The 18,499-nt window shown below is 36.0% G+C and overlaps 1 protein-coding gene across 1 annotated transcript in view; it reads right to left on the reverse strand.

The window, feature by feature from the left end:
- Nucleotides 1-609: 609 nt before the first annotated feature.
- Nucleotides 610-18,499, reverse strand: part of RFX6 (regulatory factor X6) — a 57,403-nt gene continuing 39,513 nt past the window's right edge. Inside the window, exons 8-19 of the mRNA XM_004597588.3 lie at nt 18,138-18,215; nt 17,925-18,038; nt 13,756-13,805; nt 12,179-12,338; nt 11,403-11,547; nt 11,082-11,191; nt 10,047-10,164; nt 8,509-8,631; nt 7,531-7,737; nt 5,827-6,339; nt 3,468-3,680; nt 610-1,174 (exon numbers count right to left, since the gene is read on the reverse strand). Of these exons, the coding sequence (XP_004597645.2) occupies nt 999-1,174; nt 3,468-3,680; nt 5,827-6,339; nt 7,531-7,737; nt 8,509-8,631; nt 10,047-10,164; nt 11,082-11,191; nt 11,403-11,547; nt 12,179-12,338; nt 13,756-13,805; nt 17,925-18,038; nt 18,138-18,215 (2,007 nt within the window). The 3' untranslated portion in view covers nt 610-998. The remainder of the gene's footprint in view (nt 1,175-3,467; nt 3,681-5,826; nt 6,340-7,530; nt 7,738-8,508; nt 8,632-10,046; nt 10,165-11,081; nt 11,192-11,402; nt 11,548-12,178; nt 12,339-13,755; nt 13,806-17,924; nt 18,039-18,137; nt 18,216-18,499) is intronic.

The raw sequence follows: 18,499 nt of genomic DNA on the forward strand, positions 1-18,499 counted from the left end.
ATAATACCCCCCACTTTAAACACGAAGGAAACAATATGGAAATAATAGTCTTACCCACTTTCCTATAGCCCTTGAACATTTTTATCCTAATTAACTATATAAAGATTGTCAAAAATATAATAAAAAAATAAAATTTAATTAAAAAAAGACTTTCCAAAGCTAAAAAGAATCAAGCAGTAGAATAGTCACAACTTATTTATATTTATAGGCATGGGTCTGATATTTAAATATTCTTGAGGTACAGGGATTTGTACAAAGCAGCTTTACCATTTAACTTTATATCTGGAGGAGTTCTGCCTTTATTCAAAAATCGTGTCAGCCCTGAGAGCAATCAGACCTTCAAAAATATTTCCATACATTATTTCTTTTATTTCTTATCTCTTTTAAATAAAGAGAGGAAAGCATTTGCCAACTATATCTAGTTACATAGAATTGGAATACTGCTATGTAACAAAATCATCATACTAACATACAGGGATTGAAAGTCAAGCAACTTTGGTCTAGGCTGAGTTGAATTGAAGTCTTGACCTTGTAAACATTTCCATAGGAGGTAGAAAATACACATTTGACTTCTTTTCAAATCAGGAGTAGTAAACAATGATTCGGAAATCCTAATAAATTAAGGCTATTGTGAAGGCATTAAATATACATTTCTCTTTTTTTATAAACTAAAGATGAAGAAAGCACAAATCTACAATAAATTAAAAGGTAAAATATTAATTTTTCATAGTTGAAGTGTTTGCATCTTCAAGTCCTTACTAGTTCCATTTCATAATGTTTGAACTATGATTAATCATGAGATCACATTTTAAGCTATTTGTGTGCAAGACAAAATTCTGTAACTGTTTCCATCCACGATGGAGTAGGCCATAGTACCAGTGACTTGAAAAATAGTGTTCTGCTACTGAATATTCTATTTTCCTTAGTATGATGACAGTCTGAGTGAATATTTGTGCAGCAGAGATTTTTAGCGTGAACTCCCTCTTGACATTGTTGATTCAAGTGCCACCAGCTGCTGTTCCCATAAACACAGTGTTGATAGGTGGTAAAGATGACACCGTTTCTCTACTGTTTGATCCATGAGAATCCAGGGTTTCTTGAGCTGGATACTGATTAGAAGGTCCATACATACACTGGGAGGAAGAGGAAGGAATTGATGTTTGCAAGCTGGAAGCTGTAAAGAAACATACAGTCAATAATTAAAAAGTGATTGACACTTTCTTTCCTCTGCAAGTACCATTCACTTCAAGTTTCAGTCCCTACTTTTGCATTTAACACATACACTTCTTTGAAATTAATTTTCTGAATTATAATAATCTCAAAATTATTTTTTCTACTATTTTTAAAGAAAATTCAATTTCAACTGTAGTTTTATCACCAAAATGTATTTCCAACTCTATCCCCCCACTCCTCTTTCTTTCTGTACGTGTCCTATTATAGTCCAAATCACCACATCTCTTACTTGAACCAACCTAACAGCCTCCCTACTGGTCTTACAGCTTTCACCTTCTCACACGCTCTCATCTGCAGAAATCAAGCAGAATTGTTAAGCATAAATCCAATTTCCACATGGCTCCCCAAACTCATGGTTCAACTCTAACCTTCTTGCTCTAACTTATGGTTTGTTTTACTCAATTCCATCATTCACCATGCTCAATTGATAGTGGCCTTGTCTGCCCACTGATGATTATAACTGTCATAAACATCAGAGGCTCTTTCTTCTGCTAGAACTCCACCATCAGCTCTCTATCAGATCTTTCTTCTGCTATAACATCACTTTCAGATCTTTTTCTTATTATCCACCAATGTTTCATATTCAAATTTCTGTACTTCAAGATTCTTTTTCCAATTTCTTCACCAGGTCTTCCATTACTACCTTTATTTTCAGACCATTTAATTGAATGGTGTCTGAAATTGTTCTTTTAATGCATTTGTTTTTATACACATGCCTCTGTGTCTCCTTCCTGACTTGCAAACTTTCAGGGAGGCACTATGGACTGAATATCACAACACGGAGTGTGGCAGCTCGCAAACGGGTGAAAATATTTACTAACTGACTCACTAGTTATGGTCAATTCCTTCTCATTGCTTCATAAACCCATATTTATAACTAGGCAGTTTGTAGCTTCTCCCTGTGCGCTTACCCACTTTATTCCTTCTTTTTTACTCTGAATTTTACACTTTGAATGTACCTAAGAAGCAAACTCTGAGAGCTAAAGCTTAGAGTCCACCACATTGCTGTCCCATGTTCCATCAATGCTTCCACTATCCCTACAAGTAAATAGAACTAATATTAACAATAGCAACACGGTACATTTTAGTCTTATAATGAGGAAACTTCCTGAAGTGGAATTTTCTGCTTCATTAGAGTAACCTAGAAGCAATGACCATTTGCAGATAGCAGGAGCTGAGCTGCTGGGCTCTGCTAACAGAGCATCTGTGATGCTCACGGGAAGGGAAGAAGTGTTTCCTATTGAATTATTGGAAAAGTACACAGAGAGAAGAGAGGAAATTCACCTAATTTTCTCCATGCTCTGGCTGAGTATCATTGCCCTTTACTGATGTAAGTTTGAAATCAATTCCATTGGAAGATTTCTGTCATATAGATATTAACACTCAGTCTTGGATTTAATGAATCTATGCTTGTCATAAAATACCTTATCAGTAATTTTCAGAAAATAAGTATATGTAGATTTTATCACAAAATTGGTTATTAGTAATAATAATTCATTCTTCACAGACTAAATACATGTATAGATATAGCTTTTGCTCCAAGTTCCATTCATATTTTTGTTGTTGTTCTTATTATATGGTTGACTCTTAGCTAATTGCTGGTCAGTAATTAATCTAGTATGAGTGGCAAAATTCTTTCATAGATGTGGTTTATGAATTGCATTATATTTGGAAGAACATTTTCACATAAACTGTCATGCTACAGAATAATAAAAATAGCAATATTTCACATAGATATTTCAGGGGACACTTTGCATAATATTAAGAAGGTGGTTGTAGCCTTCATATCATGACATCAATTTCAAATATATATATGTATATGTATGCCAGTATTGAAGGACATCATTAATTACAAAGATACTTCTTGGCACTGTCATTAAGTCCACCAGTGACAAAAATAGAGCGATAAAAAGACATTATCAATTACCCTACAAAATGTATTACCTCTTAGACTGCACTTGATATTATATTAACTTTTTAGAGTATATAATAGATGTCAGCTATTTTTCTGCGATGAATAACAGATATAACCATAGGATACATTCTAATCTTATGAAGAATGAGGAAGTGAATACTTACTAACCACAAATTCAGTTACAAGAGAATAATTCTGGATTCAGAGTAATAAAACTATGGGAACATGCATACACAGTTCACCTCCACACATCTCCCCTAAGTAACACTGCACAATTAGGTTATAAACTTTATAAAAAGGAACTAGTATAATCAATTACCTACTACTGGAGTCCGACATGCAACTGGAGGTGGTGTGTCTGCATAAAAGGAGCTCATCTGCTTTCTACTACTGTCATCTAATATGTTAAGTGGATCATGGATGTCACTATAGGCAGGCAGTGAGCGAACACTGCTGATGACGGAAACATGCTGATTCACCATTGATCCAAGTCTGTGAGACTCTGGGTAATTCATGTTGCTTCCATAGTATCCTGCAACAGAAATTTGACAGTGACCATCTCAGGGGAAAAAAAGACAATATTATTAGATGGAATCTTAAACATATCAAACTATAAATATTAAATTTGTATCTATATTCAATGTAAAGTTGGGTTTGTAATGATTATGTACGTGACTGGGATTTTTAAAAAACTACATATGTAATAATTACAATATTACTAATTTTGAAACACAAACTATACCTCTCAAAACTTTTGTTAATAAACTCTGCTTATAAAAAAGGAATACTATTAGCTGCTCTTAACAATTACACTACTCCTAATTACTGTTTTGTTTACAGACTCATATATATGAGATAAGAATGGACCCACTTGGTACAGAACCAGCAAAGAAGCTGATACATAGGGGTGGTCTTGGTGGCTAAAACAGTCCGCACATGTTTTCAGTTGCTTTAACTTCTGTTGTCTCTTCCTTCTTTCCTTCCTTCCTTCCTTCCTTTCCTTCCTTCCTTTTTTCTTTCTTTCTCTCTCAACACTGTTTGATTCTTAATCTTTAAAATCTGCTTTCTGGGGCTGGTGTAGCGTTGTATTATACTAAACGTCTACCTGCAGCAGCAGCATCCTATGTATACAGGTGCTGGTTTGACTCCAAGCATGGGAAAGCACTGGAGGCCAGCCCAAGTTCTTGGGCACTTGCAGCTATATGGGAGACCTAGAAGAAGCTTCTGGTCTAACTCAGGCTGGTGTGGACTTCTGGGGAATGACACAACAGATAAACATCCTCTCTCTCTGTCTCTCCTTTTCTCTGTAACTTTTCCTTCCCAATAGTAGTAGACAAATCTTTTTAAAAATATATGGTTTCACAATAGCCAAGAGCCCTGAGCAGCCCACAGAAACAGAAGAACAGTAAACTTCCTTTGGGACTAGGAAGGGGAGCTTTCTCTGGTCCTCGCTTGGTTCCAACTTTGGGTCCCCACCCTCTCTGGCAATGACCATCAGGATCGCTCCGGAAATCCCTCAAAACAAACAAACGAACGAACAAAAAATCTAGAATAGATAGAGAACAACAAGGAAAGCTTAGAATCAGACAGGAAATGGTCAGCATGGATTCACCCATACCTTACTAGGTGGGACACAAAGATTAGTTACTCCTCACTAGGGTATTAAAGATTTCTTTGCACACCCCTCCTAAAACTGTTCCGCACCTAAACTGTTGACATATGTCTTGTTAGAGTTATATATATGTCTAGACTACCCCCCAAAAAACAACCAGGTTCAGCAAAATTATGCTTCAACGCTATAAAATGCTAAATACTATAATGAAAATAGACAAGAGACAGCTGAATAGTAATCCATAGCCATTTTAAGGTGTATAGAACCCGGTTGTGTATAAACTAAAATTGAAATGTCAATGAAGAAGTCACAGGATGTGGTTAAGAACTTGCATTTTTTTTTAACATATTGGTTACTAAATACTATGTCAATTCATTCCATAACAATGTAAATTGTAGCTTTTGTTATGTTGGGGCTTTTAATTGATTGGGATGATATTCTGCCGGCTCTACCTTCAGACCAGAGATGGTCTCCCCAAGAAGCCGTTGAACTTATCTGGACAATAAGATGCTGGACTCTATGCTTGGTATATGCTTGCAATGAAAGAATCTCAACTGAACTTGAACTGTGGTAGTGCAACAAGGTGGAGGAATCTACCATGGGGGGAGGGCACGGGGAAGGGATGGGGGAATCCCAGTGCCTATAAAACTGTGTCACATAATGCAATGTAATTAATAAAAAAATATATATGGTTTCACTCCTCTGGAAGGAGTATTATTCAGTAAAAATGTTTTAAAAATAGACTATTCTTTTTTAGGGGTTATTAAGACTAATAATAAAAAATAAATAGCATAAATAACATAAATACAAAATAAATGAAATAAAATAAAAAACATACTGTTTAACTTCATATAAATTGCATAATAAAAAGTGACTTTTATATAGGAAACAATATAGCCACAGAATTAGAGAATATTGTTTGTGTGTGTCAGAAATCAGCTGCAAATATCTAAAGTTGCCATATTTAGACACCATGCATGTGATTAGACGCTACTCATGAAGTTCAAAGCTTGATTTGCCTTATTGCCTCACTGAAGTCGGAAAAAATCTTTAATAATTTTATTACCATTAGGTGAATTAGGAGGCAATGTGGCTCCCTCGCAGCTGGTTGTCCCTGTATGACTCAGAAAATTGAAGCTTCCTGTATTTAAAAACTGCATGTTGTGTGAATCTTGCGCATGTGGGGACAGTCCAAAACTGGAAGGTGGGCGGGAATTATATGGTGATCCAGTACAATTCCCACTGAAGAGGTCTCTAGAAAGCTGCTGTTCAGCCCAGGCCATGCATCGACCATGCTCAGTGCGATGGGGATACAGTCCAGATGGGGGGTGGGGCTGTGCCCTAAAAACAGTCTGATAGTTAGAGTTGCTCCCAAAAAAGTCATGATTGGCTGGAGGCAGAGTCGGGTAAATAGGCTCTGGGTACGTTGAGCAGTGTGATGGAGCTGAGAGTCCAGGACCCACGTTGGGGGACCTCCCTGCCATTGGCCCTTGGTTAATGACACTTCCTCGGTTTGCCATAGCTGGAGAAATAGGGGGTGTCATCAGATGGCCGGCACTTTGTGAGAACTCCATTTGACCTGGAAGAAAAATCCCAAACAATCACTTAGTGACGTAAAAAGGAGATGAGCTAACATTTTAAAAACATTAAAAGGATTTCTACTTTTAACTTATTACATTTAATTATTTCAATTATTACTATAATATTTTTCCTACTTGATTCAAGGCTACCCATCAAAAATAAAACTGAATCAGGGGAATCAAAAATCAAACATTTGATAATACGTAAACTATAACAATAGTGTAAAATTGGGGTCGGTGAATACAGATGACAGTCTAGGATGGCTTCATGCCTCTCCATAGGTATGAAGATGGATAGAGATCACACCTGGGGAAGGCAGGGGACTCTGCAGTTCATACTTATCCATGACTTTAAAATATCCTGGTAGGAAACTGTTGGGTTTTTAGGGTAAAACAAAAAGATACTAAGGTAAAAATGTCCATAGCTTCCTTCTTAGTTCATGGTGTAGCACATTAAGTCTCTGCCTACAGCACATGCATCTCATATGGGCACCAGTTCAAAGCTGATCTATTTCTAACCCAGCTCCCTGGTGATGTGCCTGGGAAAGCTGCATAAGATGGCCCAAGTACAGGAGACTTTGCAGCCATACAAAGGATCCCAGGTTTAGTCCAGTTTAGCTCTGGCTATTGAGGTTATTTCGGAAGCAAACCAATAGATGGAAGATCTCTCTGTTTCTCCTTCTCTGTAACTCTTTCAAATAAAATAAATAAACAATTTTTTTTTATTAAATGGTTATCACATAAAAGCAGTCAATTCAAAACAGCATGCCAATGTCATATAATTTGTGAGTGTCATCAACTAACTCTGTGTCTCTGCTGGAGTTACAATTGCTGAACTGTCATGTCCTTCCAACTTTCCTTTATGATCTATGAAATAATGTATGTATATGACAGGATTTCTAAAAACAAATAAAGGAAAGGTGGATAATTATTATTTGGAGCTTCCTAATAAGGCCAAATGCAATTTCTCATGGAGGAGAAAGAGAGTCTCTTTGAAGACAAAAATAAATACGAAACCTATTTTTTGAATCACAAAAGGTTTTAAGAACTTTACGCATACCTTTTTTCTTACACTAAAAATGGTAACTATCTCCATATTCATCACAGTGTGACACATGGGTTAACGATGGAGTTAGTATGATGAGAGCCATGGCTGAGATGTGCTGCAGTCTGAGGGTTTCTCTTCATACCTGTGAGCACCATGTTGTCTGCATTCCCTGTAGGGAAAGGATGCAGAGCAGGGGGAAGGCCTCCACCTTGAGTAGATGACAGAGGAAGATAGGTGGTCTCCACGTGGCTTTCATTCTTTACACTGTCACTGGAAACTGAGTTCCCTTTAGTACGATTGGCCAGAAAGCAGGAACTTGGAGAAGCAGTGAAGGCAGCTTTACTTGCATCTGGAAAGAATTTTTTAAAAAGTGTGTGGGGGGAGACAATTGAGATTATTCCCATATCCCTGGGAGATAAACTCTAGTAAAAGTAACTGAAACTTTTGTGGTTGAGTACTTAATCTTGAAACATCTAAGCAATGTTTTCTCTCATTGGAATATTAACTAAGCCCGATCCAGCTAACTTTTTAGGTCAGATGATACTGAGAACATTCAGGATTGTACGGATTGTATGACCATACACTTAAGCAATGCCTTCTGTGGGAAGCAAAGCCAAAAGGATTTTGTGCGTGGTAATGGTGTGGAACTCATTAATGGAATGCATGTAGGTAGAGTTATGTTCTGGGGAACATAAAGAATCCACTCTGGAGTGAACACCATTCAAAATGCAGTTCCTCTAGTAAATATTTCCTTATCTTCCTTATCTAAACTTCCATAGCACTCATAGCTATACCATTTACACTTGCAGTAAACCACATGTGTATTCTTTACTATATAGCTATTTTTTATTGTAGAAACTTCTCTAACATTTAAATCCTCAGAAATCAAGAACACTTATTTATAGCCATCAAAATTTTCTATAACATACTTTACACCATATATATAAATGAAGAAAGGCAAAATTAGTGTTTTAAGAGTGTCTATATGCTGTTAGTAGTTATTATCTTTGAGAGAAAAATGCAGACAAATATAAACCCAATTAACAGGTGCACTTAACAATTTCTTGAGCTTAGGCTTCAACAAAGGATTACACACAATAATGTATTTTATTTAGAGTACCTGAATTCTTCATATACTTGTCCAGCAAATTTTGTAACTCTTGCTCTTTGTCATTATTAAACTGTGTCTCCATGGCCAGGAGAATGTATTCATCAAGGAGCATTCGGATCAAATGGAAAGATCCTGGTTTATGAATGAAGAATGGAGAAAGGGCATTGTGCAATGAGGAAAAGGAGAGAGAGAAAAAAAGAGAAGTCAAGTTATCTTTGTGACCATCTCACCACACTTTACAAGGAGCAACTGAAATAAGTAAATACTTGTTGGACTTTAAATGACCTGCTAAGACCAACATGCTTCACTTGGGTCTCTAATCTTTCTGTGTACTGCCTGCCCTGCTCTCTGTGTGCACTGTCCTGCCAGCTCTTTGGCCACTAGTTACATCAAAGGAAAATATGGATGAAAGTGAGACATACTTTATGCTTTAAGAGGGCACACACTGGGATATGATAAGCTTTAACCTGAGGATCACGAGCTCCACTCTGTTCTGTTTCTGTTTACTTTGTAATAAATAATCAGACAATAGCTATTATAGTCTCAAAAATTATCAAACAAGATGTCTTTCTGCCCTGAGATAAAATATCAGTGAATTGGGAAAATATCAAAAGAACAATTTTTGGGTGAAAGATGAGTTGGAAAATTGCAAATATTTTTAAACTATTCAATAGGATTCACAACAACCCTCACCCCCTATTTTTTTTATAGGATCAGGTTTCAGTGCTGTTTATTTTAAAACAATGTTAAATGTGTTATTTCAGGCAACAGAAAATGTGTTTGATTCATTCTTCAGTACAGTGCATTGATTTTAACTGAATGCATTGGAAATTAAACTAAAACAATATAGTTAATTAAGCCTATTTTATCACATGTAACTATTAAATACAATTTCTGCTTATGAGTTTATTGTTATATTTGCAACAATGGAAATTCAACAGCTTTTCAATAAAAATAGGTATTTTAACTATGAAAAAGCTAATTAGATCCAATTTGTTTCCCAAGTCATACATATTTGGAAAGATAATTCAAAAACTTAAGACAGAGTGTGTTTTAAGGTGCTCTTGATTCTTGGCGTAAAGCTATATGGATGACCAAAAGAAAAATGCAAAAATATTCCATATTTCAATGAGTAGACTTTGGAAAATAATGTCTATATTACTGATTAATTGTTGAACAAATCAAAATTATACAAGTTCTGGTTGAATGTAGCCATTAAATGCTTACTTAGTGTTAGGAAACGTGCTTTCAAAATTGTAACTCTTAGGGTATTTTTGCTACATTACTAAAAGAATATTCTTTTCCTTCTTAATTGAGCAGACTGGTTTTGATGAAGTGCTGAGCCACAGAGAAATAATGTTGGCGCTGATTACAATGTGTGGCCCCAATCTAAAATTCATAATCTTAACTATTAATTTGTACCTGCTCACTATTCAAGTATGGTCTAAGAAGTGGCAACATAGCATGTATTACTTTGACAGGAGATTTGCCCAGTGAATGAATGATATAACTCATTTAAGAAGAGTTGTATAAAGCACATATGGTACCGAAACTGGATGCATTATTCAAGGTGAGATTATGCATTACTCGAGCACCAAAAAAACTCCATTTTAGCAGAAAGTCTTGAGCCCTCTTCTTTAATGATCTTCCATTTTGTTTGTTGGTCTAAAAGTAAAGATAGAAATGCAACTGTAAAACTATAAAATCATGCAACTTGTTAGATCAAGAGGTGATAAAAAGACGAAAGGTACACCACTGATTTCATCAAGTAAAATTATCTTTCCAAAGGTTTTAATTCTAGGTGGTCAGTGCTCAGTTTAAAGATAATGATACATATCCTAGACATACTTGCATGATAATATCTTAGACAATAAAAATCAATACCTTCCAAAATAATTTTATTTTAATTTTTCTTTGACATAGTTTTTAAAAGAAGAGAAGGCAAAGTGTGAAGGAAGAAAGGGTTATATTTCCCTGTAAATAATTACTTTTGACTTCTCTGGTCATGAATGATAATTTGTTTACTCTCTGAAGGAAAACAAAATCTCTAAACTGTAACTACCTTCTTTGATATGGAATGGCTAATCCAGCTACTGAACGATATATCTGTCTTTATTGGCTTGTTTCATGGTGGATGACTTTAAATTAACTGAAGGAGCTTAAAAAACGACATTAAAATCATACAAATACTGAACTTTTAGAACTTGAAAATGCAAATGCTGAAATTATATTTTCTGTCAGTATTTGTTAAAACTTCCTGTTTTGTAAATGGCTAGGTCTTCCTACTTTTGCGTTTCACTATTGATATTACTTAACTGTAAATTTATTGATTGATATTCATGTATGGCATTCTGTCCTCCAAGTCATTGGTCAAGAAAAGACATAATAGAGTAGAATTCATGCCCATGTTCTCAGATTGGTCATATTTGGATTGCATTATTTGTGGGGTCTAACAACTTTTTCAGAATATTTTTATTCAAAAACTACTACAAGCCCCTCAACATCACCTCCCATCAAGAAATTACAATCTAACATTCACACATAACCAACAATTTATATTATCAATTTGACATTAAAAGTACCTTGATAACTCTCTGTTCTACCACAGTGTCCAACCATTCTATAAAAGCCTCCACAGTAGCATTCTTCTTAAGGAGATCCTTCAGTTCTTGAAACACAGTGATAGAATCATCTACCATGTTTGAAAAAAGGAAACAAAAATGAAACAGAGCATTACCTTAGAAACAGCAAACCCAAAGCTGGAAATAATAATTAGCAATTTCATGGCAGTTTTATTTCTGTTATTAACACCTAGTGGACAGAGATCCCAGAGACTGCTAAATGTCCTGCAATTGACTATCAAGGATGGGCAGAACTATTCTAATTAAAGCCAAGTTACTTACATTCAGTGTAGATATCAGATTCAGTGTCTGTACTGCCAGAAATAGTAAGAAGGGCCTGCGATCCAATGCTATTTAAATCTACCTTTTCAATGTCAGATATCATAGAATTTACAACATGCTGGTCAAAGAGAGCTGGTCTGGCAATCTGCAGAGAGAAAGTAAAACAGACACCGTACTTAATAATTTATAGTCTATCTAAATGAAAATTTTAGCTTTGAGAAAATTAGTTCCTTAAAGGAGAAAATTCATCCTTTAACTTTTTTACCTTATTTTAAAACTTAAAGCAGACATTGATACTCATTGCGATCTTTGTTAAAGGTTTAAAAGTTAGTTAGCCACATATTTATTAATGATCCTTCTGGTTCAAAGTCACAAAATAATGTTTAAAGGCTATGTTTGGTATGGAATAATTCCAAGATATTTTTTTGAAAATTAGAGGCATAGAGATCTTCATAATGCAAACAATCATTTATGGTGTGAGGAAATACATTTTACTAACATAAATATGATTTCCCAGATCTAAGAATTACTTTTATTTCTCCCTAGTTAAGAGATTCATAATTAGTAGGCAATACAATCTTAACTATAGACTTAATTCAAATTGTACTAGCCTTCTCACCAATATCCTTTTTCAGTTCTAGCATTTACCCAGAACCCCTCATTGCACTTAACTGTTGGCTGCTGTTTCCTTCAGTCTATGAAAAGTTCCTCCATATTTCCTTGGAAGAATATCCATGAACAATAATGATTCCAATACATTAGGCTTACCAACATACCTGAGCAAGATGTAGGAAGGACGTTTGCCGTTTCAGAGAAGATACAAATCTTCGCACAATAGGTATTTTTTTGTCAGTAAGGGCTTCTGGCAAGTTTTCCAAAGATGAAACAACCCACTGTTCCCAATTTTTTGCAAAATTTCTTATGTCTGCCAATAAGCTACAAATAAAACTATATGTTAAAGGCTACACTGTGCAAGAATATATTAAAGAAATGCTGGATGCAGGTAAACTCATCTGTACTTCCAAGAATGTGAGTTTGTAAGACAGACACACTCAGTCTAAGATTATCATTTATCATGGTCAAAATACTCAATCTCCCGAAGCTACTATTAGATAGGAATAAGAACAATGCCTATATTTCAGATACTGTGAAACATATAAAAATTTGATCAAAAGCTATGTTCTGCTTCTTAGGATTAGCTGCCTCTGGAAAAATTACCTTTCTTCTCTCAAGTTCCTCACTTATAAACTGTGAGATCAGAGTAGCTACTTGGGAATACTATAACAGATTGTTTTACAAAAAAAATTCCACTTGTCCAATGAAAAGTAATTGGTTAAAATAAATTATGGAATCCATTACAGGGCAATTCCTTTTACAATATGTATTCCACCATGGCAGTTATTTTATGTGTACTTATGGAAAGTTTTTGAAAAAAAAAGTCTGGAAGATAAACACATTAAGATTGTGGTGAGAATGAATTTTTTCTTAATCACTTATTTATATTTTTCATTTTCTTCAACAAACAGGTGAGACTAACAGGGAAAATTAAATAATTTATAGTCTCATAGACTGTTCTGTGTTTAATCAAGCTCGGCTATCACTTTGAACGCTCACATGACAGCTGCTAGCAAAGCACAGCTATTTCACGATGCAATGCTAGATGTACCTGATTTAGAGGCCAGATTAGATAAAGACGCAAACTGATAGCTCAAGGAGACTGTTGGCCATGCGGTGACCAACTGTTACGTTAATCAATAAAGCAATTTGAAGAAAATATAAACTTAAAAACTTCAATGTACCAATCAACATATTTATTGAGCACCATGTCCAAATACAACAATTTACATCTCTTGAACATGAAAATAAATTTCCTTAGACTTTTTCTTAAGCAAAATTTGGCTTTCTTTCAGGTTTCTATTGTTCTGATATTGGCAAATATTTTGTGAAAAATCTTCAGGTCTCACTTTAGTAAACAATTTGAAAAGCTCATTTCTTTGTTAAAATAGCTATTTCATTATGCACTTTCATTTTTGAAATTAAGACCAAAGGTAATAAAACAATAATTTTCTTATAGTTTTTATTGTAATTGTTTTGCATAAATTTCCCCCATTTATCTTCTTTCACTTTTTCAGTATCTTATTGGTAAACACACTTAAGCATCTACTTTTCCCTTTGGTAGCTTTCTGATTGCAAGGGTTTGAGGACTGTTCCACATATTTTGTTCATAGAGATACGGAAGTAGAAAAACAATTTTTTTGATAAATTAATAAACCACCACCTCGCGCTTTCCCTAAATGCAATGTAAAAGCAAAACCCATGGCAAGAAATGATCGTGTTTATTAACCAAACATACCTTTCAGGCATTTCTTGCATTGTTGCAGGAATGAGTACATCTGTAAGAACCTTAATCACACCAAAAAAGAGTTAAAATAAAGCTTTATTGAGTATTTTCACAGAAACATCATTTGTAATTTTCCTGTTAGCTTTGCAGAGAAAAACATACTAACACCATCCTGAAGGTTAAAAGTTCGTATCTAGTAGTTTTACTATTGTTTAGTGCTGCTTTGAGTCTGTTGTCTATGAATTACCAGATTTGATCATGATAGGCTATATTATACTTTTTCCTCACTCTTTTTATGGTCCTGAAAGGCTTCCCTGCACTCCCCCCCATTACGGATTAACATAACGTATTGAGGGTATAGTAGGTTTTACAGTTTTTCGATGTAGATCTTAAGTATTCTGACATTAATTGTTGGTTTATAGATTATATCACATTATCTTATTGTATTGGATACAGGTTGTTAGAGATTGCAATAATATTACAATACACAGGTACTATCAGGTTGTCATCTTTTCATCTCAGATTAAGGCAAACATGTGGTATTTAACCTTTTGGGATTGGTTCATTTCTCTTAGCATGATGGATTCCAGTCGGGCCCATTTGTCCACAAAGAACTGCATTTCGTTTTTTTTAATAGCTGAGTAGTATTCCATAGAGTAGATGAATCGGGTGCGATCCTGACAACCTCTTAACAGGAGGTCATGTGCGTGGAGCAGGGGGGCACTCCAGGGTAGAGCAGATGGCAAGGAGAAAGCCTGGATCCCAACCATGAAGACTCCCAGACCTTCACCACAAACTACTAATACGAGCAACAAGGACTATATCCCAACTGCCAAGGAGGCCACAGGGAATTGGATGCCCTCGGAGGCCGAGTACTCTGAGGTCACCCACCCCTAACCGGAGCTCCCGCAGGGGATGGAAGAAGTCCAAACACTACCGCGCAGAAACCAACGTCATCGGAATGACAACCAGAAGCCCTGAGCGGTCCGCAGAAACAGAAGAACAATAAACGTCCCTCGGGACCAGGGAGGAGAGCTTTCTCTGGACCGAGCCTGGCTCCACCTCTGGACCCCCACCCTCCCTTGCAATGACCATCAGGATCGCTCCGAAAACCCCTCACAGCAAACAAACAATCATACAAACTAAAAAAAAAAACCTAAAATAAATAGACAAACAACAAAAAGTAGAGCTTGAAATCCGACAGGAAAGAGCTGGCATGGATTGGCTAATGCCTCGCTGGGTAGGACACAAAGATTAGTCACTCCTTACCATGGTGTTGGGGACTTTCCTGCACACCCCCCCCCCCAAAAAAAAAAAAAAATGTTCTGCACCTTAACTGCTGACAAATGTCTTGTTAGAGTTACAAGCCAGTCTAGATTATCCTAAAATCTGCCAAGATCAGTAAAATTAGACTTCAACACAACAAATGGCTAAATACTAAAATGAAACAGACACGAGACAGCTGAATGGTACCTTATAGCCATTTTAAGGTATATAGCAGCTGGTCCTGTATATGAACTAAAATTGAAATGTCAATGAGCTAATCATAGGTTGTGGTTAAGAACTTGCTTCTTTTTTGTTTTGTATTGTTTTGTTTTGTTTTTTTTAACATACTGGTTACGCAAAACCTTGTCAATTCCATAATGTTACAAATTGCTGTTAATGTTATATTGAGACTCTTAATTGACTGGGATGATATTCTACCAGCTCTGACTTTGGACCAGAAATGGTCTCCCCAACAAACTGTTCAACCCATCTGGACAATGAGTAGCTGGACTCTATGCTGGGTATATGTTTGCAAGGAAAGAATCTTGATGGAATTTGAACTGTAATACTGCATCAAGGTGGAGGAATCCACCAGGGGGGAGGGGTGTGGGGAGGGGTGGGGGGATTCCCAGAGCATATGAAACTGTCACATAATGCATAATAATTAATAAAAAAAAAAAAAAAAAAAAAAAGTTCGTATCTAAAGTGAATGTATAAATCTATGTGTATGAAGGAGTAAGACAGGAGACAGGTTTGTATTCATCCAGTGAGGAAATTGTCAATGGGCTAGCCTTCATGGTCATGTACTGTTTCATGAATTAAAAGCTGATCACTCCACGTGGTGAGGTGAGGATCTCACAGAAGCTCTTTTACACATTCTGTTCATGGTGCTCACTGTGCCTCCCTGGAGGCACCCTAAAACAGGAGAAAGTAAGTTCACCTGGTTACTTAGACCTAGTATGCTTATGCTGAAATTTTTAAAAGTAGATCATTTATGGGGAAAAGTATGTTTTAAGGTTATTCATTTTTAAAATTTATATCATTTATTTGAAAAGAAGAATTACAGAGTAAAAGCGGGAAACACACACATAGAGAAAGAGAAAAAGAGAGAGAGAGAGAGAGAGAGAGAGAGAGACTTCCATCTACTAGTTTACTCTGCAAATGGCCACATTTGTCCAGGCCAAAGCCAAAAGCCTGGAACTCCATCCAGTTTTCCCATTTGGGTGCAGGGACCCAAGTTTCCCAGGCTCATTTGCACAGAGCTGGATAAGTAGTGGAGAAGTGGAAACTTGAGACTCAAACTGGCAGCTTTATGGGAAGCCCATATTGGAAGTGGAAGCTTAGGTGTAGAGGCCAGAAAGAAGGCCCAAAGGCTATTTCCTTTTTGGGGCTTATTTCTTTGAAAGCCAGAGTTACCAATAAAATGTGGGGATAGAGCGATCTCTCATCAGGCTAGTTTATTCCTCATGTGGCTGTAATGACTGAGCTGGGTTAGCATAAAGCCAAAAGCCAGGAATTTTTTTGGGGGGGGTGGGTCTTCCACTTTGGTGGAGAGATGCAAGAATGTTGTCCAGCTTCTATTACTTTCCCAGGCACATTAACAGAGAGCTGCATGGAAAGCGGAGTAGCCGGGACGAGGCACATCCCCCTGTAGGATGCTGACACTGCAGATGTTGGGTTTGCCAGCTATGCCATAGCATTGATCCCTCCAAAGGGCTATTTCTTAGCAGAGCTAAATGAGAGCCTGAACATACTTGCTGGAATGGTGGTAAATATGTGTGCATGAGTCCATGTATTTTTTACATCCAGTCTAAGGGCTACTTCCTTTCCCTTTTCTTGTTTGCTTCCTGAAGTATTAAGCAATTTTTTTTAATCTGTTAGTATAATTTGAACTTTTGGCTCTAAATAATGACATTTTCTTTCAATCCAGAAAAATGAGGCAGTTCTGCTTTCCTTTGTTCTTCTTCAACTCTAACCTGAACTACTGGCATAGAGTCAACTGTACTTATTCCTCCATTCTCTTATCCTGTGATACAAGACACGTGGGACAAAGAATAAAAATTTGAGCTCCCCTATTCTGGCTCAAGCCAGCAGCAAAATTGATTGTATAAAGTTTCTATTTAGCTTTTCCTCAGCTCTGTGTGTGTGTGTGTGTGTGTGAAACTGAGAACTTGATAGTGACCACTCACTTAAGGAGACTATTTCCCACAGGCTTAATAGTATTCACTTTGAGTGTTCTCACCAACTGGTGCTACTTTTCAAAAGGAAAGTCTTCATTTTTCTTTATGACAGTTTAGTAGGCAAGCATTTAAAATGCTCAGATTTCAATAATGTTTTTTTTTTCCTAATTTGGAATGTGCTGCTGTTCCTACCAGGGAAGGAAAATACTAGGGGTTGGCCTGTCTCCCTCATGAAATATTTTGGCTAGGTAAGCTCCTTTGGATTTAAGATGTCATCATGATCTCTTAGCAAATACTTGCAGACTGTCAATTTACTTTCAGAGCCAAACTGGATATAAATTCATAAACCTGGAGAGTTTTGAGATTTTTCCACTTGTCAATCCCATGAATCTACCCAATTCAGCTTTCTCTGCAAACACTGACATTATAGAAAAATGTGTTCTTTTTATATTAAAACAACTTGAAGAATTAATGAAAATTAACCATATATTAGTATGCCACATTTAGAAAATTTCTTACCTATAAACAAAAATGGATTTTGTCTTAATGTAACTTTTCATTAAAATCCATAGACTGTTAAACATGCACTATTAATTGGTTGCATTCTCCTAAGAAAAATATTGATAGCATGGCTCCATCTAGAATAACAGATTTTTTGAAAAAACATTGCAAGAACTGAGATAACTGCTACATAAAAATAGATGCTTCAAATTTAAGACATCTCAAAGATCTTACCTTATAAAGAATTGAGTCACAAACACAGAACATGTCAATGATCACAGGATTTTCAAGCAGGGGAAGAAGATGCTCAGGCATTCCTTGCCAAAAATGTAGCAAGAAATGCTGGATCTAGTTGCAGAGGAAGGAGTGTGCATGTTAGAATTTTCCCTTGAACATAAGCTCTTTAATAGGACAGGAAGGCCAGACAGCATCCTTTGTCACTCTTACCTCTTCAAAGTTTCCATTAATTGCATTGTCCAAGATGCACTGGCAGTGAGTTTTGTACATCATTATAAGAGTATCAACCTATTTGAAGGAAAAAAATGTAAAGTATCCTTTTAGTATGCCCTTCATTCATTCACCCAACATGAAGACTTAATGTTCCTTTCAAAAGGCAACATTAGTCAATGTTGAGGACTCAAAAATAAAGTAAAAATCCTAACCAAGAAACTTGCTATCTTGCAGAGGAAGGGTAAATAAGTCTACAATTATGATAAAATATGATAATAACAATGAAAAGGGGAACTGTTCAGTAAGCTGTGGGTTAAATAATCACTCTGTTTTTCTATTTAATAATAAAATTACCTTTG

Source organism: Ochotona princeps, chromosome 1, assembly GCF_030435755.1.
Source record: "Ochotona princeps isolate mOchPri1 chromosome 1, mOchPri1.hap1, whole genome shotgun sequence".
NCBI lineage: Eukaryota > Metazoa > Chordata > Mammalia > Lagomorpha > Ochotonidae > Ochotona > Ochotona princeps.